At 37.8% G+C, this 23,006-nt stretch overlaps 1 protein-coding gene across 1 annotated transcript in view; it reads right to left on the bottom strand.

The window, feature by feature from the left end:
• myom2b (myomesin 2b) overlaps positions 1-23,006 on the bottom strand; it is a 49,639-nt gene that overhangs the window by 3,424 nt on the left and 23,209 nt on the right. The window contains exons 26-37 of the mRNA XM_041783633.1: positions 20,562-20,624; positions 20,113-20,180; positions 18,986-19,099; positions 17,362-17,449; positions 14,781-14,819; positions 12,218-12,323; positions 11,419-11,485; positions 8,039-8,135; positions 7,534-7,570; positions 5,965-5,987; positions 3,518-3,573; positions 3,343-3,432 (exon numbers count right to left, since the gene is read on the bottom strand). Of these exons, the coding sequence (XP_041639567.1) occupies positions 3,343-3,432; positions 3,518-3,573; positions 5,965-5,987; positions 7,534-7,570; positions 8,039-8,135; positions 11,419-11,485; positions 12,218-12,323; positions 14,781-14,819; positions 17,362-17,449; positions 18,986-19,099; positions 20,113-20,180; positions 20,562-20,624 (848 nt within the window). The remainder of the gene's footprint in view (positions 1-3,342; positions 3,433-3,517; positions 3,574-5,964; positions 5,988-7,533; positions 7,571-8,038; positions 8,136-11,418; positions 11,486-12,217; positions 12,324-14,780; positions 14,820-17,361; positions 17,450-18,985; positions 19,100-20,112; positions 20,181-20,561; positions 20,625-23,006) is intronic.

The raw sequence follows: 23,006 nt of genomic DNA, 5'->3' as shown, positions 1-23,006 counted from the left end.
TAGAGAATCACACTAGGTTACCACATTTTCGAGTAAATTTAAAAATACATTCACATGTAGGTAAACATTTCTGTGCAGTACAGTCTGGGTAGTGATGCCTAAGGCTGGACTGCTCTTCTTTTCACATCTTTTGGATTATATTCATCTCGACCTATGTTACAGAAACTTTTCCCTGATTGTCTTCCCTAAAACTATGGGTTTAAATTTCATAAGGCTGAGATGTCATATGGCGGCATTGTTCTTCTTTCAATTGAGTTTTAGCCTTATAACATTTTCAATTTTCATGCTCTCAATAAATAAAATAAAAGACCAGACAGTTCTCATCAGATATTCACATTAGGTTTGGAAGGCTGCCGTGGACAGCTACTTGGTCATTGACAATGACATTTGGGAGTAACTCATTTGTGTTAATGATTTTGTTTTCTTTTTTCAATTTGACTCATTATTTCTTTCTGCAACTGATTAATCAAAACTAATATATTTCTTGACAACACTAAATGTGGTTATTTTCTGTGTTTCAGAAAAAATAATAGCAGCATTCTTCTAGATGACCTGGGAAAACATGTCTAATAGTGACGAGTCGTGCTTGTACTTTCCCTTCCAGGATGTAGTGTTTTAAAATACAGGGCATTCAGAAACTATTCAAACACCCTTCACTGTTTTCAATTTTATGTTGCAGGCTGATGCTACAGTAAAAAAAATACTTTTTATTATCAAATAGAAGGCCTGACAATGTATATCAGAACAAAAAACAAGCTACAAGGTCAAAGGAACTGCCTGCACCAATCTTGGATTTATGCAGACTCCCCAGTGCAAAACACATGAAACCCTGCTCGAATTGAAGAAAAAAAAAAAAATCCATGTGTTTCACACTTAGGAGAGGCTTCCATCTAGCCACTCTGCCATAAAGCCCAGATTGGTGGAGGGCTGCAGTGATGGTCCTAAAACCTTGTCCCTCCTCCACACAGGATCTCTAGAACTCAGTCACCTCTCTTGCTAAAGACCTTGCCCCCAGATCGCTAAGTTTGGCTGAGTGACCAGCTCTTGGAAGAGTCCTGGTTGTGCCAAACTTCTTCCATTTGGGAATTCAGGAGACTATGGAGAAATCTAATACAGTGTTTTGTGTTATAAGCAGTATCCTTAAATTGTTGCTTCAACAGAATTTTTAATGTTGCACGACTCATTGCATTTTTATTAACGTTTTTACTCCATGTTCCAATTTTTTTGAAAAGATAGCTGTATAATAACTTGATTCAGGTATGCTTCAAGAATACCAGCCACTCTTCTGTCTTCTGTGTTGTGGCATTTTTCCTCTGTTTTTCCTCTTATATCTTCAGTAGCCTCTCTGCTAGCTTTGAGAGGGGAGAAGCACTCCCGCGGTTTGGGAAACACATCACCAAGGACGTCTGTTCTTGTTTTCGACAGATTATTAGCAGGTGAGGGGATGAATAAAAGAGAGGGCAAACCTCAAAACATATTCCACCTGGACCCCAGTTTCTCAGGCTTCAATCTTCAAAGCTGCGACTAGCTGCAGGACGCTGAAGCTCTTGAAAGAGCTGTCACTGACTTGGGAAAGACTGTAGGCTTACATTGGCTGGCAAGTGGGTCAGTGAGTTATGAGAGGAAGATATGTTGCATTACTGGACCGGGAGTATGCTGATAGTACTGACCTCACCTAACGGACAAAGATCTCTCCTGTGAGGAATTGTAGATGGTGATAAAGTCTGAACAAGATCTCAAAGAGGCCTTTAGTTTCTCTTTACCCTGATCATTAGAGTAGTATATATGGAGGCTGCATGGAGACTTCCAGCAGTGCAATCAGTCAGTTTCCAATGAGGAACTTAACTGTGTCATTCGGGATCCACTTAATTAAGTTTGAGTACTAATTAAAACTTAAATGAAGCATACAATAGCTTGTGTATCACCACCGTGATAGTTGCCTCAGTATTTCCTGCTTTTCACAGTCAAATATAACAAAAGTATTTTCCACAGCTTAATATGAGTGTGTGCATTATTTAAAAGGTAAAATCTGTTCTTCTCTGACTTTTATATTAAAACCATTACTGTAGCCATGGCTGTGCATAGCATTTTGACAGAATATACTTCAAGTTGCTCCTTAGGATTCTGCCCATATCCAAAGTATGCAAATTGTTAAAACAGCCGAAGCATTTGGGAATTAACACAACAGAAGCCAGTAGACATGCACAGAGTCTGGAAAGTCTTTAGTATCACAAAACAAGTAAATAAATATACCATGTAGCATCAGGGTCAGATTAATAAGGTCATTAATCATGAGTAGGAAAGGAGAGAGGGGAGAGTTTGGAGAGGAAATAATAAAGGCTTCAGCCGTCACTGTGTAGGAGGAACCAAAACCAGAAGGAACCAGACAAATATGGGATATGGAAATACAAAAATATTGAATTTTGATACAATAATTAGGGATGCAGGATACTATCAGCATGGTATCAGTATGAGAGCAGATACTAGCTTAAAAATATTTATCAGAATCAGCAGATATGACAATTTTGGCTGAAATTTACAACCAATATATCAGTTGTAAATATTTGCTTCTGGTACAACTTTATTTGAAGGGGTATGCATAAGACTGGCATGACCCCTGTCATTCAAATGAAGAAGGCTTTATAAATGTTTATGAATGTTGTCATTTGGCCCACAGCAACTTTTTAAAATACAATGCAATATGGCCCGCATTAAAACACAAGGCACATGATCAGCTGTATTGTCTTCCATGCAGCATGGAGCGTTATCTCATCTTGACCAGAGGCAGAGGCAGATGCAGTGGTAGCTGGGGCTAACTTCTGAAGACAAGGTGACATTGCTGTCTTTGTCCACAGCTTTCTGTCAGCAACGTTAATGTGTGAATGTTTGTGAGATGTTTAAGAGACACAGAAACAGTTATAGTGGTGTAGAGGCTGTGTCAGAGGACGGGGTAGAGATGCGGTGGGGATAAAAGAGCACATCTTCAGCATCAGTCTGAGCAAATCCTGCTCCTTCCATATCATCTATGCAGAAGTGTAGGCATGTTTATAAGCTCTTTAGAGTGCAATTGCTGTGAAATAATTAGAAAAATGTGCTAATTTCTCTCTATCACGGCTTTGTTTATTATTTACTGGCACTGGTTCTCTATTTGATCACCTATCACTGTGCTAATTCCCCTTCTTCATTCACTGCAGCTTTGGGTTGAAAATATGACCTTGTATCTGTGTTTCTTTCATAACCTCATTGCTTTGGTACTATGCAGTAACAATGCACTCTGTATCATCTAAAGTATAAAAAATATTGCAGAGAAATAATGGCACTGTCTTCACAGAAGTTTGTTACCTGATCGTCAGGCTCAACCTCTGATCCGTTCTTCAGCCATGAAACCTGAGGCTTGGGGTCCCCACACACTGTACATGTCAAACTCAGGGTCTACAGGAGAAATGGAGAAAGACTTCTTAGACAAACATTCAAACAGAGACTAAAATCACTGTGCTACTCGAACAGAGAAACTCACCTTCTTCTCCATGATGGTGACCACATCAGGCAGTCCTCCAACCACCTGACCACGGTCTGGAACACAACATTGTTAGTGTCATCAGTCCGTCCTTTTACTCAAAATATTGATGCAGAACTTCTCTAAAGTTAAAGTAAATTATATCACTAAAAAGATTTTGAAACTTTCGGGGTTTTTTTTATTTTTTTTGAAGAGCATTTCCTGCTGTTTGATACAATTAGCATTTTTTGTCACTTAGAAAATGACTAAGGACTATCATCTTCAAAATTGAGTGTAAAAAACCATTATGCTCGGTTGAGTAGCTCTACTTTTTAAAATATCTAATAAATCATCTTCTTATAGGCATTAACATTACTAAAAAAGTATTTCAAAGAAGATATTCAGTGACAAAGCCTGATAAACTCTTTAATATGGAGCTGGAGATGTAGCACACAAGTGTTACATCCAATGTCATTGTGACAAAACATTAAAGCATTTGAACCACTCTGTTTTTACACAATCAAGGAGACATGCTACTTCACTGTGACCCTCAATGAGTCACTAGAGTGGTATTAATACACTGGCTTTATTTTACTCCAGAGCTTCAGAGGATTGGCTCACTGACCAGTAGTCTATGTTGGAAATTTCAAGCAGAATTAGGAACATTTTAACATTTAATTTTGGAGTGTAAACTAGTGCTGGAGTATGCAGGGAAGTTCATAGATGTAATAGTATCTATCTTGCCAGTACTTTGCCGACTTAAGATAGACAGTATAATCTAGTAAATAAAAATATGAGCCTGCAGTGAAAAGATTGGTTTTATTACAGTTGCCAAACTGACCATCATTTTAAAGTCTATCAGAACCAGATCTCATAATGTGGACCACATTTATGTTATAAATAGTATTGTATAGACATAGACTGTACATAACAGGGTGCTTTTAAAAATCAAATCTAAGACTTTGTAAGATCTGAACTGAGAAAAAGTTAATACCACTTTTTGCACGATAAACGGTCAAAAAATAGAAGCACAAGGTTTCTTGGTACACCGGACCAGGACTAAGTTTTCTGATTTAATGAACTGTTTACGAAATGTCAAAAAGTATAAGCACTCAAATTTGATTTCTTGCACATTTAATGCCTCTATTTAATCAATATGCAGTATATTGATATTTATCATAGGTGTGCTGAGCTGATTCAGAAAAATACTTTTTGTCAGGGAAGGCCTGTTAAAAGTAGGATGGGCTGCAGGCTGCAAGGCTTTTTAAGAAGGCAACCTGGTAGCCCAGATGAGAGAGAACTCGACAACAGTACCAAGATTATTAAATCACAGTGAGTCAGACAGAATCAGAGAGGGGTCTGGGGTCCTCCTCCAGGAAATTCTGAACAATTCCCTGAATTATGGAGGTTATTTGTGCAACAATATGTGTGTGAATGATTAAAATCGTATACGGTTGGATAGAAAACAAAGATTGAATAAGAACAGGTCATACTCAAGATGTATAGTTTAAATGACTGTCTCCTCCATTTGATAGATCACCTAGGCCTATTTTGGCTTGTCACACATGACTCAAGCAACAAACAGAGAAGCCCTCTATTCTCAAGACTCTTGTGTATTAGATGCGTGAAATATCAACGAGATGCCACACACTGGCTGCCTGAGAGCTCTCACCTCTTAATGTGCACACAAAAATGAAAATCAAGCTGTGATGCAGCTGTTACGCAGTCACCACACAGCCAGTCTGAAACAGACGCAAGTGTTCTCTCCAAACCAACACAGAAATCTGTTCTGCTGTTGATGTAGCCACCTGTGGGATCCTTATATTTCAGCTGGCTGGTTAAATGTTTGCTTCATTTAGCAGACAGGACGTGGCAACAGTTTTGCAGATGCACTAGCCAGACCCCTTCGGTGCATTTCTTGGCTTCAAATCACATCGCCAGTACAAGGTCTGCACCCGTTGCTGATACTTCGGCTTTACTTTCGTCTAGATTAGATTGCAGTCAGTGCAAACAGATATTTTATCCAGAATTATTGATGAAGATGACACTTCAAGCAGCTGGGGGAATGCTGAATAGCTGGTAATACTGTTGGGTCTCCTTGAAGATCTGGTTGAATTGCTGTAACTGCTTCATGTTTGTTAGCCGGTTATCCTGCAGGCCCAAATTCACTATGGGCATTTGCATATTTCATAACTCAAATGAAGATTATGTCCATTTTTTTTTTATAATTACATGGATATGACTCAAGTGTATAAAAAACAAAGGCTTACTCTTCACTATTATTATGAACCATTAATTAAAAATTTTGTTTCCAATCTCCAACAGATTTATTTAGATGTTTGGCTTGATATGGGAGTTGTTTTTGGGGGAAACTGTAGCTTGACTGTTGAGAGTTTTAAAATGTTTTGAGGTTGTACCAAAGCAACAGAGAAAAACAACAAAGCAGTAAGAACTATAGTTATACTCACTTTTCTCAGCATAGGCCTCAGCTCTGGAGGACACAGAAAAGGAAAGTTATGAATATCTCACATTCAGCCAAAAGGCAGTATTATAATCATAAGTCAAAATATCATAAACAATATAAACAAAAAGTGTAACTTTAAATTATTAAGCACAGTGGACAGTGAATAATAATGAAAAAAAACAGCAAATAATAAGTCCAGTATTTTCAACTGTAACCCTGTATTGTAATGCCAGGTTGGTTTTCTGGTCTGTTTCCACTACCTGGCTCTGCTCACTGACCACACACATAATATTTGTTCCATTTTTGGGTCCATGGCAGTGGTCAGATGGTTTGCCACAAGGCATTCTGGGTTTAGAGCCAAACCACATTACACAGTAGTTCAGTCAGGGACTTAACAGAATCTTTTCTATGGGAAAAAATGGTTTTTCTTTGTAATAACTGGGTGAGGTCTGTTGCAGCAGCATGAGAGGAGCAGAGGTCAGCCACAGGACCAGATGGCAGGGGGAACTCTGCTCTCCTCCTGGCATGTTGATGCTCAATCAAAAAGGGCAACAGGGTGTCACTTGTTCCAATGTGTTTGGAAAATCTTGTGCTTAAATGTCTCTCTTTGAATGTTAATTAGAAGAGGGATTTGGACGGTTTCCACTCTGCATGCAGTGTTTAGTGTTCAGGGTTTCAATTGATTTTTTTTTTTTCTAAATGGATTTGTACAATTCAGTATGTGGAGTTTTCATGGCTGCCCAATTAGCCACAGGATCCGAAAGTATCTGTGCAACCTGACAGCTGCTATTTTTAACACTAATTTCTATTTCAAATGATAATATGTTGGACTTTTTTCAGATAGTGAGCACAAAGGATTCCTGAGTCACTCCTCTTTTATATTCCAAAGTTACAAACTGTGGTAAAGAAGAAACTGCTCTGAAGTTATTTTGACCAGTTAGTAAGATTTTAGCTCTTTTTTCTGAAAGGGTTTATAGTGTTTACAGGTACATTAAATGCAAACATTCTGCAGAGAAAATAAACAAAATATCAAATCAAATGGGTGAGATAGTCAACAGAAAATGTTAGTATTAGTAGGAATAATTATTAGTCAAGGTTTTGACTTTGGGTGGAGGCTAAGAGGATCAGCACAATCCAGTGAAAGCTTGAACTTAATTGTGTCGTGAACATTTGATCCTTCAAACTGTTTTTTAGGAGTGTGTTGGATAAGCTTGCATCATGCAGAATATAAGGTAGGCTGCATGTGAAGAATTTCAAGTTGTTTCTCTGAGCTGGTCTGCAGGCTTTACTTAACTTTTGTCTCTAATCGGGACCTCGTTAACAAAAGATTAAGATGCTGGGATTTAAATATTCTGGTTTATTTCTTGGAAATGATATCAAATCTGGTCATTACGACGAAGTGATAAAGAGTATGCTTTTCAGTAGATGAACAGAAAGTTATCATGGAAAATTATGAAAATTACTCTGAGATATTAAACATTAAACTTGCAATTGCCGAAGCAGTTTAATTGTAGCAAGTTCCACAGAAATTGCACCACATGTCACGACTGAAGAAACAAGATTTTGGTCTTACTTGAGTTTCTGGAACTCCGCATAGGCCTTGTCATAAACTGCAAAATAAAACAAAGAATTTTGTTGTCACTATCATCAGCACCACAACCAGAAAGTACTCTTTCAAACTGAACTTTCTAAGTTTTAAAAGAAGATGCATTTAAAATGTGTCCATGGCTTGTCTGACACGATTAGCCACAGAAAGAACCATCTTTAAAAAATGTATTTATTTTGGTGATATTTATTAGTTCTGGCAGAGCTCCTGAGTTTAAAGAGGAAAAATGCAGCATTGAAACACTGCAACACAGTCCTCGGGGATCCATTGTAACCAGAGTCAACACAAACTGACAGCAGCTGCATTATTTTCTATGAAAAACCAAACTGCAAACCTTTAACGGCAAATGTTACAGACCACAAAAGCATTCGAATGATAAGCCTCTACCACTATAGATAAAAGCCTGATGATACAAGCAGCAAATGGCTTACTGTTCTCTTTATATAAAAAGTAGGAGGGAGTAAATACTGACCATCACCGCTGAGGTCCAGTGAGCGTTTGTGTGAGTTTTCAGGGTCAGTGATCACAATGGAGTATGTTCCTTTATCTTTCTCTGTGGGCTCAATGACCTTCACATTGGAAAAAAAGGTTTACAGTGAAAACAATGAATACAAACTTATCCCCAGTGACTTCAGTCTTTCAGATTGTTCACTTTTTGAAGAGTTTGGTTTTAATTTGTGGTTGAAACACAGCGATAAAAGGAGAATTATAAAGCTCTCTGGTTAAAATAAATACATGAAAGGCAGACACACTGTTTTATAAAGCTAGTCTAAGAAACCTGAAGTCTGTGTTGTTGATTTTAGTGCCCCATATGGACAAAGTGTTATCTTCATCTCCTAGCTTAATTTGTCCCTCACATAAACAAGTAGCATTGTTAAAGTTGATCCTGTTTTCTTCCAGTATTTAAAATCTCCCAATAATCGGCTTTCTTTGCTGTGGAAAATGTAAAATAAAAGGGTTATGCAATGTGCACTAACTGACTCTATCTGAGCAGCATCTTACCCCCAGCAGCGGTTGAAGAAATTTGAATTAATGTATAGATAGAAACACATGGATACAGAGCTTTATTTTTATTTGTTCGTCTGCTTTGTTTGTTGTCCTTGTACAAGTGGTTTACTTTGTTGTATGTCACAAGTTTTGGACATCTGGGGGAAAAAAAAACCTGAAAATGTATAATTATAAATGTGTTAGTCTGTTTGATACTGGGATTTTTTGGATGATAAATAGGAACTGTTGCTAATTTTGTTCTGTTTCTTAACTCTTCATAGGAGCTTTACTTTTAAAGTTGAAAACATTTTTTAAATGTTTCCACTTCTTATTGAACTATTATCTATTTGGTTGTCTTAATGCTTGAAAATATTTTAACTCATTATGAAACAGAAATCAGGATTTAACAAGCAGCTATATAACCTACCACTTTTGATATAAAGGTGGATCTCAAAAATTAGAATATCATGTTAAAGTTTTTTTTTTTTCATTTGATTTGCTTCAAAAAGTTAAGCTCACAAAAATCTAAAACCCACTTTCTCAAAATACTAGAATATTGTGGAAAAGTCCAAGTTGCAAAGGTTTTCTGAGGCTTCATTCTCTCACTCTGGTTCAGCACACACAACTGAAATCATGGGGAAAACTGCTGACTTGACTCTCGTCCAGAAGGCAATCACTGACTCCCTTCACAAGGAGGGTTAGCCACAGAAGGTCACTGCTGAAAGGGCAGTGTTATGGCCACAGCCCTATCCCCTCTCATTGTGTGTAACTGGCCTTTCTTTTGGAGTGTGTTTGGGTGTGTTGCTGACTGTAATCCTTTAGGCTGATTCCTTCCACCTGTGCTGCTGCTACAAGGTGATGCTGATCAATGAGCAGCTCCAGTCAAACCAATCAGCCTATCAGTGGACAACAACAATCAGCTCAACCCTTTTAAAGGCCTGGACTGCCAGAATTTGGCATGCAGCTTTATTTTGTGTTTGAGCTCGCTACTGTGCCTCTTTTGTTAGAATTCTGTTTAATATTTAGAACTTGTTTTGTAATTCTGTTTGTTGAGGCACTCATTTTGATGCACTGGGCTAGGTAATAGTTTAGTTTAGGCACACACTCGCGTGTAGGTTTTGTTATGTAGTTCATTTTTAAAACACTTGTCCAGATTTTGTTTTATTTGGTTATTAGTTGAGCAGCACTCAGCCGTCCTTTAATTTTGCCTCACCTTTGATAAGCACAATTTTACTTTTGTAATAAATAAGTCTTTTACCAACTACAACTGGTTTTATGTTACTTCTCTCTCCCCCAATGAGCTGGGTTGCAACAGGCAGGCTGTTCTCAGAGTGCTGTATCAAAATATTCATGGAAAGTTGACTGGAATGGAAAAGTGTGATAAGAAATTGAGCACAAGTGACAGGGATGAGCTCAGCCTTCAGAGAATTGTCAAACAAAGCAGATTCAAGAACTTAGAGGAACTTCACATGGAGTGGACTGAGGCTGGAATCTGTGGATCAAGAGCCACCACACACAGATGGGTCCAGGAAATGAGCTACAAGTGTTATGTTCTTTATTTCAAGCTACTTCTGAACCAGAAACAACATTACAAATGTCTCACCTGGGCTAAGAAGAAAAGATCTGGACTGATGCTCAGTGGTACAAAGTCCCCTTTTCAGATGAAACGGAATTTTTAATTTCATTGGGGAATCAAGGTCCCAGAGTTTGGAGGAAGATCTGAAAGGCTCAGAACCCAAGGTTTTTTTAAGTCCAGTGATTTTGGTTTCCACAGTCAGTGATGATTTAAGGGTGCCATGTCATCTACTGCTGTTGGTCCACTGTTCTTTATCAAGTTTAGATTCAACACTGTCAGCCATCTACCAGGAGATTTTAGAGCACTTCATGCTTCTATCTGCTGAGAAAATTCATGGACATCCTGATTTCCTTTTCCAGCAGGACTTGGTACCTGTCCACCTTGAAGCCAAAACTACCAGAAACTGCTTTGCTAACCATGATATTACTGTGGTTGATCGGCCAGCCAACTGCCCTGACCTGGACCCCACAGAGTATCTATGGGGTATTGTCAAGAGGAAGATGAGAGACACCAGACTCAACATTACAGATGAGCTGAAGGCTGCTATCAGAGTAACCTGTGCTTCATAACAACCAGCAGTGCCACAGACTGATGGCTCCATGCCCCAGTGCTTTAGTAGAAATTTGTGTAAAAGGAGCTTCAACTAAGTACTGAGTGCATAAATGAGCATAATTTTCCAGAAGATCAACATTTCTGTATTATAAATCCTTTTCTTTTTGGTATTTTGTGATATTCTAATATACTGAGACAGTGTTTTTTTTTATTTCTGTAAGCTGTAACCATCAAGATTAAAACAAAAAGTATTGAAATCCATCAATTTGTATGAGATGAATCTAGAATATGTGGAAGTATCACTCCTCAAATTAAATCACTGAAAAAAAAACTTTTTCATGATATTCTAATTTTTGAAATGCACCTGAATGTAGTTATCTTTAATGTATGAAACTGCTGTAGAGGTGATGGTGTTGAACAAAGAGATAAACCATACACAGCCTTACTGCCTGTAAAAAGGCTGTTTTTTTCACTTGATAATCTTAAGATGAGTAATACATGATTTATTTAGTTTATACATGTTTATACATGTGCACAGCAAAATCTGAAAAACATCAAAGCAACATTTTGTCCATAAGCGTCATCAAAATTGACAAAAACTTAAAGCAGGGGCTTATACATTGTCCTCATATTACCTCTAGAGAGGCACTGTGAAGGCTTCTAAGCAAAACCAGTTGAAAGCAGCGCCTCTGCCTGCTTAGTGTCACACATTTAATCCATATTTGACAACACAATACCTCCATTGTAGCCATAGCGGGGGTTCCACCAATCACAATCTTCTCACTGTGGAGGAGTTTAGCATCACTGAGGAGAAAAGAGCAGAGCAGAGGTTATTGTATGTACTCTGTGTGTGTTTGTAATGTGAGCATGACACTCCAGAGGTGGTAATACTTCATGTTTACAAGCCTGCTTAATGGTACACATAGGGATACCAATTTCTCTCTCTTGCTCTCTCTCTCTCTAACAAATTCAAGCACCAAAGGGACATGGAGAGGTTAAAAATTTAATTTCCATAATTTTTGTTCTTTGAATAATTGAATGACACAAAACTCTCCACTCAACCCTGTCATCGTTCTCTCTTTTCTCTCTTCATTTTCTTTGTCTTTTTTCTTTCTCTCACACTCCACGCCCCCCTCCCTTCACATTTTTTTAATCTCTAGGGTACAACAGAGTGCTTTTAAGTGCAGAAAAAACTCACTTCTTTATAGAAAATGATAGGGATGTGATTTTGTCACAAAGCAGTGCAATTTCACTGCAATAACCAGTATAATGAAAACACTTGCCAAAGGCCATTACAACTTTTATTAGGCAGCTTATTGTTTTTGCCACTACCGGCATTTTAACTCAGGAGAAAAGCTAAATAATGTCTTTGTGGTCAGCATTTTTATCACAAGACTTAAAGAATACTCTTATTACTGCTTAAAAAACACCTCGACCACAAATACTGGAGTTATCGTCACCCTTATTGTGTTCTTCCTCTCCTTGGTTGTTCATAGTAGTAAGTGTGTTAATTCAGAAATAAACATAATTCCTTACCTACGATTCCAGACGATGTTCATCTCTGAGGTGTAGTACTTCATGTGACACTGCAGCTGAATGCCTGTTGCTGTGCAGTGAATCACCAGCTCAGCTGCACTGGCTCCTGGAGGAGGTGATGGAGGGGATAGAGGTATAGGCGGACACATTTGAAATCAGAATCAGATACATATTTTCTATGTGCTCCTGGATAACCCAGCCTCTCTCTGCTGGGTGAGTGGCAGTATGTACTTTCATTTTAGGTTCAGAATCAATCAAAGAAAGTTGTACCTTCTCTCTGTTGTCGATTCAAGTCAATTCATTTAAATTAAAAATTTTCTGCAGCCCACTTTATGTAACTGGAAAATCACTAATAGAGTGAGTGGTACTCATTGGGTTATTCAAATTGTAAACACTTCTCCTATAAAGAAAATGGCATGGACAAAAAAGGAAAAGAGGATATTCAAGATGTGAAGATACCTTTCAAAAACTGATAGAAATATGAACAATATTAATCAGTTAAAACTGCACTGTGTTTTGCAGTATGGGGTGGTTGTGGATTAGTAGGTAGAGTCAGTCATCTCTCAAACAGATGTTTGACAGTTCAGTCCCCACCTCCTACAGTCCCATGTCAATGTGATTCATGGAAAGGTCACTTAACTCCAAATTGCTCCCACTGCTGCTTTGGTGGCATGTGAATGTAAAAAGATATACAGTATGTGGTCTGAGAGCTTGGGCCTGAATATTTGCTCTAGCTCTATTGTGAGATTTTTTGCTTTTAGCCCAACTGATATTTTAATTTTAAGTAGTTATTTTAATTTTAAATGCACTATTTACTATTTAAATATTTACGTCTGTCTCTTAAATACCCTGCAAGAAAACTGATGAGAAACATTATGTTGTTTCTATTCTGTGTATGTAAATACCAAGTGAAATGACAAAGTGAATCTTGAATGAGATTAGTTAATACTGATTGCCATTTTACACAGCAGCCTTTACCATCAATGTGTGTGAATGTGGAGTGAATGGGGAAATGGCTGAAAAACTTTGAGCAGTCATACGACTTAAAAAAGCACAACACAAGCTAAAGTCCACGCAGCATTTACATTTTCCATTTACCACTTTTTATAACCCTTGCGTTGTCTTAACACTGTATGCCCTCTCTGCCCTAGGGGTCAAAACTACCCATTAAACTTCCAAAAGAAAGCAGCTTGATTGAATTTGAGAACAAAAATATATTTAGCATGAAAAAACAGCCTGTCCATCATCATGAATTTTGCAAATATTTATGTTTTCACTCCATTGCAGAAACACATTTAATCTCTAAAGACCACTCGCTCTGTATTCAAACACTTCTGTGCTATTTCCTGTGTGTCTCATCCCACTCTCTAATCCCTATTTCCCAATCTATCCACTGTACTCCTCTTTAAGGGAAGGCATAGAAGCCCCAAAAAATATATAAAAAAGCTGTTTTAATATGCATTGATTCCTGAATGGAGTCCTTATTTACCAACACTGTGAGAGCAGAACGCTGCTAAAGTGAGTAGCATTGAGCTGCTGCAATGCTATGGTAGATATAATGGGGTGCACCTAAAATGACAAAAAGGCACCTGCTTAAAGCAATTTAAGAAAAATTGTGTGTTAATTCTGGACCATAATCATATCCTGATTTACAACTCAACGTTGACAGACTAATTTTTAAACATGCTTTAGAATGTACTATTCCTGTTGTGGCTACTTTTTCAAGAAGATTCAAGTACATTTTGGAAGGCTAATGAATCAGATCTCATGTTCACAGACACCTGGTGGAGCTGGAGCAATTTCCAATATTGATTTCAGTATAAAAATTCTTATTTCAAACCTTTCCTTTCATGCTACCTTTATCCAGCTTTGAGAGCAGACTTGTCCAAATGAAGCACAGTGCAGTCTGTTTGTACTCTGCATTCAATAAAACGCTTCAAACATCACAGGCTTTAATAACTTCTTTTAAACCTGTTATGTCTAAAAAGGGGTTTCACAGTCTACTATGTCTGTGAGGGACTTTGCTCACTGCACATTACAAGTGTACAAGTGTGTCATGCACCTGGTCACATCACCATGGTTTCCCATTATCACAGTAATAAACCCTCGTCTCCTGTGCTGTAACAGTTGCTGCAGAGCTGTCAAGTGACTGTCTCTTAAAATAGGAGTAAGATGCTCTTCCATGCTGTCGCTGTGACGGCGCAGTGGAATTTTAAAGTGATTTCTCCACATGATGGCATGATGGCCAAATGCTTCCAGCGTGACAACTTCTGCCACATGCTGATAAGTGTGTGTGTGTGCATGTGAGGCAGAGGGATTTAAAAACAGAAATATATCAGCCTGGTGATGAATCTAAATCTCTTATCACTGTGGTGTGAATGTCCCATGTTTTAATTTTGGACAATTTGGACTTGGTCCCTTCAGTGGGTAGCAGATGATAGGGGTGATGTTTAGGACTGTTTTAAATGTGGACGTCTGTTGGTGAGATATCGACGTCTGTGTATTCACCTCTGTGCATGTGTGTGGGTGTCTGTGTGTGTATGTGAGGAAGGCAGATACCCACCAGCCAGCTGGCTGATCTTGTTGATGGCATCCTCAAAGACTAGAAGAAGAGAGAGACACATGAAGTCAGGGGAAGAGCCATGAGCATGGTAAGAGGCGATGCTGCCCTCTGGTGGCTGCGCTCAAAGTTCAGTGGTAAAAAGTTCAGATTAAAAAGAAATTTATGTAATTCCTGCTCTGCTGGTTACATAGTTAATGGGGGAATAACTGTTTTTAACAAATTAAACATGGATAAACAAATTAGTTAATATTGCTGTTCATTAGTGGGAACAAATGCATCCTGAAAAGGCAAGAAGATAAGTGGTGCTGTATCTGTGAGCTGTCTTAACCTTTAAAGAATAAAATGTAAAATTTCAAACATCAATATAGCAGATATCAAGTATATCATATGTGATTATATTGCTGAGCAATGACTTTTTAAAAAACAGCAAAGTCAGTCTTCTACTGTTTTTTTTTTTTTTTTGCTTTCAGCTCTGTGTTCACACTGACAGGTCAGTGCTTCCTTTAGCTTGTTTATGCGTCACTAATAGGCTCAGACATGGTTTTCACATGTGTTTTCATTTGAAACCCTATATAACATGGAAGAAAACAGGTGGTCTCATCCCCTGAAGGGTTGCTTGTTTAAGACAGATGGCAGAGTTTTGTCACATCAGTACAACTAAAGGAGAACCAACAAGCAAGCCAATCTGATGATAAGGTTTCCTTTGTTCAGAAAAATAAATACATGCAAAGCAAATCAAATCTGGACTGCACATCAGACTCGAGAGACCTACAAATGGCTGCAGTCAGGTGAACATCAAAACATGAAGGAAGGGATACTTCACATAATCATGAAATGTCTTCTGAAGGGGATAGAGTTTCAATTAGTCTTAGTCTTTAGATTAAAATGTCCTGCAGTTGTAGTCACATCTTAGTCATTTATAACCTTTATGAAGCTTAGCATAAGCGTAAGCAGGAAGACTGTTTTATTTCCATTCGTCCTTTCATTCATTAGAAATCACTCACTCACGTGTCTCCCTTTTCAGGCACCATTTCCTGCTCTAGTCATCAGCTGATATGGGCGACCTCTCACTTAAACTCTGAGCCAATCCCTTTCAGCCATGACCTCTCTCAATCCAATCATCCTGTAGCTTTTAAAATCTGTTTTCTTTCCTCTACAGTCAGTCAGTTGTTTCAGTGCAATCGCTGCAAACCTCGTCCTCCCGAGCCACCTCCATTGCATCTCATTGGTGTCCAGGTTCAGCTCTATCTAGCTATATCCCTTCATCTGCATCTCCAAGCCATCTCACTGGTGTCCAGGTCCAGCTCCTCCAAACATCTCATCAGTGTCTGGGCCATTCCTCTCTTCTCACAGGTCTCTTACTTATATTATCCTTCTCCTTCCATCACCAGTGTCTAGACTTCAAAGGGGTGTTTTCTATCCTGCTGTTGGTCTCACTACCCCTTCAAGTTCATTAACACATCAAGATGGTCTATTCGCCAAAGACGTTTCATGATACCAAACACTGCCAAACATTTCTAAACTTGTAAAATAAATCATTGCTAAACTTGTATAAGTCTCTCCTGATTGAAACAGTTTTAGTCCAGGTTTAGTTCACAAAAAGTCAGAAACCTTTTAGTCTAGTTTTAGTCAATAAAAATAAAAATGTCTCACATTCCTTTATATCTAGATTTAATCTAAGCTAGAAATAGTCTTTCCTTTCTTGTGGAAAACAGACTGTTGATGAACATTTAAGTTCAAAGTCATATTTTTAATTGATGAAATTAACACTTATTCAAGAAAAACCCTGACTTTCCAAACTGAAGAAAATACTTTCATTAAAAAATGTGTGAAATTAATAAGAACTGATTAATATTAAAGCAAATTATCTGAATGGAGAGCAGTCCAATAAACAGCTGGACTTAGTCAGCACACTGAGGAAGGGGAAGGAGAAGGCAGTCAGCTGAGGGCGACAAGAACTGGATTGGAAGCTGTGTATTTTAACTTGAATAAATATCTGATTAAACCTGTTTCAAAGTGGTCCAGTCCAATCCAACTTTATTTGTATAGCACATTTTACCAACACAAAGTCTCCAAAGTGCTGTACAGGATACTGCAACAAGCAGAACAGCATAAAAGCACACACAAAATATACATAAAAGTGGTGATAGAAGATACTTACAAAAATGACATTAATTCTTAGTTCTGCCATAAAACTGAAGTGCAATCTTGAAAAGCTGCAGAGTATCAGCTTAAGACTCACACAAACTCTTCCAGGAAATTTCACATGCTATTTTGTGGAGAAACACATCCTGGAGGTGAAAAGCTGTCACATGGCAAGAGCTATTTTTACTCAGGAGTCAGAAAAACAAGGTTGGGGTTAGAGGGTTTGTTAAAAATTCATTAGTGTATCATGTGCAGCTTATGAATCTGGATCCTGTATTTTTTTCCCTGTCTCCTACTTTTTAATGAGCATCTTTTTCAGATTTTACTTTTCATCAACCAATATATTCTCGCTCAGTTAGACAAGCAGCCAGCCAGAGTCAACGAGCTTCTCCTGTAATAAGCCTTTAAGATGAATTATATAAAAACAAATGTTTACCTTTTCCAGAGATGTCAATTTGGCTCATATCTTTTCCTCTGTCATCACTGATGGTGGCCCTGTAAATGCCTGCGGTCTTCAGTGAAAACTGGAAAAGAAAAAAAGGAAATAAGCATTGTATGGAACAAAAGCAGTAAGAACTTGCTGAATTATAAATCTAAACACAATGTGATTATTTTTTTAACACAGTGTTCTTGTTTTTGGATCCTCCAAGAAATACTAACATTTTTCTAACAAACCAAATCCCTTAAAAATACCTCCTTTCCTTCAGTTAATATAACACTACACTACACTACATCTTGCTGTGCACATGTATGCGTAGATATTAAAGTATTGCATGTGATTTCATGGTATTCAGTGGGGCTGTCTGGGGCTTTTACACAAGCTGTGAGCTTGAATGGATCCACTTAGTTTGACTTTTGCCCAGTGTTGCAGCAATCAACTGTTAAACAGTGTGTTTAAACTCATGACTGGCTTGTTTTAAGTCCATGCCGATTCAAAGAAGCAGGCTGGGGCTTTTTAATAAGGTCAAAGAACAAGCTGCAAACACGGTAGCTCCATAGATCCACCTGCACTTCTGCTACGGCTGATTCAAGCAATGTTAAGATGCTATTTGTAACAAGTCCTAAGCAAAAGTCTGCATTTGTTATTTAGCTCTAGTGCTTTTATTGTGAACACTCTCATCAGGAAATGTGTCATTGTCAGTGGCAGCTTGACGGCAGGAGAGAAATATACCTTAAAATTACAGGTGCAGTTACAAACAAGTGAAGACAAAGAGACTTATAAAATCATTTTTTTAAATCTTGTGCTCATGCAGTATATTATTTGATTACACCATCACAGGATAGTTTCAGGAAGAGAAGGGTGGTTTTAACACTTGAATATGCATTTAAATTCATTATCTCTTTTAACTGTGATATGATACTTTTATTGCAAAGGGCAAAAAATTATACATACTGTATATGATATAAATTTAAGGCCATATTGCCCAGCTCTGCCTCAGATATATGGTGCTGTGCAGAACTATTATGCATGTTTGGGCCAAAACTTGAGGCTGAAATATGGCGCAGATGTGGTGAGTAACTTGCATGAGGGCACCATCCTGTGGGAAGGAGGATTGACGCAACCCAGGTTGTGCTCTGGATGTCCTTGCATTTTACTAAGGACATGGGAAAATAATCTGTTGTAAAAATTCACTAAGTCCACACCTTCAGGGCAGCGTAAGTGGTGGATATGGGGTTTTCACAAGCCCCTGGTTGAGCTGTGGATGTCCCAAGGGCCTGAAAGCCTCTGGCAGTCACTGATGAGCATATTACCAGGGGTGAGAAGGCCCGGGCAAAAGTTCTTAACACCTACATGCCTAAAACTTGTGCACATGGCTGTATTTTAGCTAATACATTGAGGAAACATGCTTTTTGGATTCAGGAGGGAAATGTTGCAAACACATGTATTGTCCAAAACATTAAAAGCAACAGATAAGACATATGTGATTTCATAAGTTTTTGTTTTTTGCATTTCATTTCATCGTATGGCAGTACTGACCAGTGCTGCCACCTATTGCCTATTTTCCTCTCAATGCATTGATCTTGTATTAAGAAGAATTAAACAATTAAAGTGTAGTTACCAGTTTGATTGGGAGTTTGCAGACTCCTGATCCCAGGTCAGGCTTCACATCAGGGATGATTTCTGTGTCTTCTTTGAACCAGTGGAAAGCTGATTCCTTCTTCAAGTTAGCAACCTGTGATGACAAAGTAATCCCCAAGATAATTTAGATGTTTAACATAATTACAATTAATAAGATAGACAGCAGCTTTGGAGTCTTTTGTAACTTATTTAATAAATCATTGAATCCCAACAGTCTGAAATGGACCTGGCCCCAAAAGTGCATTTTTGCAGCACCACTATCAATCAGTCTTTAAAAGTTACTTATCAGCCTGAGTTTAGATGTGTCGCAGCTTATCTTTTCATTGCAACCGGGGCTATATACCAGTTCAAGTGTAACAGATCCATTAAAGATGTTCTGCGGGTAATATCACCTGGAAAAATTGACTTCAGTTCAACCTTAAAGAAACCTGAAATGAATATCATTAATATTGGATTTTCGTCTTGTAATGGGTTTTAAAATGCATGGTATACAGCAAGTCAGTGAAATGTGTAAAGTTAAATTTATGAAGCGGTTTATTAAGACCAGGAGATATCTTAAAGTCTTTACTTTAGGCACTTACTTTCACCTTTTCTGGCAATTTTGAATTTATCTCAAGAGGACAACAATGGTATGCAGTGATAATTACAGAATATAAAAAATAATCATTGTTCTCATACACAGCACAAACACCAAGTACAAGAAGAGCTTTTTTCTTAAGTTATTGATGCTTGAATTCGGTCTATGTGCATTTATAACATCCAAACACTAAATTCACTCCATATGTTTGTTCTGTCTCTACATTAGTCTAAAAAGCTCTTCTCTGAGCCAAGCCAACAAACAGATTGAATAGCTTCAGATTGTCTCCAGGAACATGCACAACACTTTGATTTTAAAATTGCTTTAATTATATACTTCATGCTAACAAAGGGAAGACAAAACCCTGACAGTGTCATTCTGATTATTTTCAATTTGGAACAAATTATCACACAGCATCGCTGCCTCCTGCACACAGCTTCAATAGAACAGCTAATCTTCTACTCAGAAGTCAGCCTCCTATTTGTTTAGAGAGCAAATATTCAATAACTATCGAGCTTTTCCATGTTTACCTTGCAGACTAAAGTGACAGAGCAGTCATCTCCGACCTGAAGTGACAGGAACTCACTGAAGTGGGGGCCTGTTGTAGATTAACAGAGGAGACAGAGGTCAAGGAAGGACATGAGCTCAAAATAAACCACTTAAGAGCTTCAATTGTATAATCTCTGTTACATTGTGCATAATTAAAGTATAATAATGCAAATAACACTGTGATACCTTCATGTGCACCCACAGTAGCTGCTCTTAACATTTCTAAATTTGGATTTTGTCATGTAATCTATATAATGGGATCCCTCTGAGTTTTATTGTTAAGTTTAAGGGATGCTGGTCTCTTTCTCTCATGTAGACTCACTGATTAGATTTAGCTGTCTCTATGGCAACATAGTGGTGTGCTAATCTCAAGCTAAGTGGTGTAAAGTTCATACAAGCTTTAAAGTGGATGCTGTTTTGTTTTTCCTACCCTCCTTGACTCTGATGTACTCTCTCCTCTGGTAGTCAGCCTCAGCCAGCGCTGCCTTGAAAGCTGCATACACAAACACACAAAAATGAATACACATAAACAGAGGATAATAAAAAGATCAAAGAATTGCCAGCAGTCGCTATTGATTCTTTTAGGGGATTAGCAACCTAAAGGTCCATCGTCACCTGTAAGAAATGGATGCTGCAGTTATATATAATTTATAATTTTTGGGATACACTTTATACATTAATAAACTGGTTATATTCTCATAATGTCATCTTTAGTGATGCAGTACACTGCATGGGAAGATTAAGATTAAGATTAAGATTAAGAACACGAAAAGGCTTGTTTCTGGAAAATGTGAAATTTTACCTAAATTAAATCTTGTAAAGCATGTTTTTTAATAGAAAAGTAATATTTTTGCTTGAAGGTATTTACACTCACCGGCCATTTTATTTGTTAATATAAATAAATAATCAGCCAAACACATGGCAGCAACTCAATACATTTAGGCATATAGACAAGAGGACTTGCTGAAGTTCAAACGAAACATGAGAATGGGGAAGAAAGGGGATTTAAGTGACTTTGAACATGGCATGGTTGTTAGTGCCAGATGGCTGGTCTGAGTTTTTCAGAAACTGCTGATCTACTGGGATTTTCACAACCATCTCCAGAGTTTACAGAGAGTGGTCCATAAAGGGAAAATATCCAGTGAGCCGCTGTTGTGTGGATGAAAATGCCTGGTTGATGTAAAAGGTCAGAGGAGAATGGGCAGACTGGTTCAAAATGATAGAAAGACGACAGTAACTCAAATAACCACTTGTTACAACCAAGGTATGCAGAATATCATCTCTGAATGAACAGCTTTTGAACCTTGAAGCACAACAACAGCAGAAGACCACAGTTCAGGTAAGAACAGGAAATTGAGGCTACAAGTCGCATAGGTTCACCACAATTGGATGATAGAAGATTGAAAAAACATTCAACGACATTCAGATTTTCAGAATTTGGTGTAAAGAGCATGAAAGCATGGATCCATTCTGCCTTGTATCAACGGTTCAGGCTGGTGGTGGTGTAACGATGTGGATGATCATTTCTTTCCACACTTTGGGCCCCTTAGTACCAACTGAGCACTGTTTAAACACCACAGCCTACCTGAGTATTGTTGTTGACCATGTCCATCCCTTTATGACCACAGTGTACTCATCTTTTGAGGCTACTTCCAGCAGGACAATGCACCATGTCAAAAAGCTCAAATCATCTCAAACTGGTTTCTTGAACATAACAATGAGTTCATTATACTCCAGTGGCCTCCACAGTCACCAGGTCTCAATCCAGTAGAGCACCTTTGGGATGTGGTGAAATGGGAGATTTGTGTCATAGATGTGCAGCCGACAAATCTGCAGCAACTATGAGATGTTCTGAAGGCAAGAAGGGGTCCAACCTGGTGCTAGCAAGGTGTACCTAATAAAGTGGCCGGTGAGTGTACATCTTGCTTGTTTTGATAAAATGTTCCCACTAATACTCTGCTAGATTTAACCAGTAACAAAGTAAAACAACTGTTTGCAGAAAAGCCAAGATTGTTTCTCCTAATTTCAAGGGTAAGACTGCTAGCAGTAATTCTCAATTCAGCTTGCGTTGTCTTCATTTTCTGTATACGCCGTTTGTCCAGAAAATGACTTGTCTTGCAGTTCTATAAAGTTTAAACATTTTAAATCTGCCATACATGAAGAAATAACCACATATTCATCACAAACTTTTTTAATGTCTATGTTTTTCCCTCTTTATAGTACAAAAAGACTGGAGATAATCAGTGGGTACTGCCTCTTTTATTGGAACACATCTATAATAAGGGTTTTCTTAATCAAAAATAAAATTCAAGTTTCATGATTATTATTATGATACCTAATTTAATTCATCCTTGGAATAACATTTTTTGTCTGCAAGAGATAAAAGCAAAGCCTTAAAAGTAACAAAATTTATCTTTGAATGTGTTTAGATAAATGAAAGAGTAAAGCTTTAAACAAAAAAAATAAAAATTCACTCAAACAACTGGTATAGTAACACTAAATCAAACTATCACAAGACAATAAATAAAAATAGAAACATCAAAAACATTCAGACCAGGACGGGTTAATTTTTGACCCAAAGACAATATAAGGGTTAGGAATCTTATGAAAGGACAAGAGTATAAGTTTGCTTATAGACAGCAGGAATCCCTCTGAGACTGTGCTCTTGTGATCATGTCCTGAATACTAGACTCAGTGTTAATGTAATGACTGACTCTCACATTGGGTTGTACATCATACATTTTAGACCAATTCACTTATTTTTTATGCTGTTGATGAAATATCTCTTTTTTTGCTGATCATTAATCCTGGATTAAGGCAAAAATGATAGCTCTATAAAGAGACTGCAGAGCTAAAGTAAGTCTGACTTAACTAA

The sequence above is a fragment of the Cheilinus undulatus genome, linkage group 1 (assembly GCF_018320785.1).
Source record: "Cheilinus undulatus linkage group 1, ASM1832078v1, whole genome shotgun sequence".
Taxonomy (NCBI): domain Eukaryota; kingdom Metazoa; phylum Chordata; class Actinopteri; order Labriformes; family Labridae; genus Cheilinus; species Cheilinus undulatus.
The sequence above is the reverse complement of the archived record's forward strand: the minus strand, read 5'-3'. Positions and strand labels throughout refer to the sequence as shown.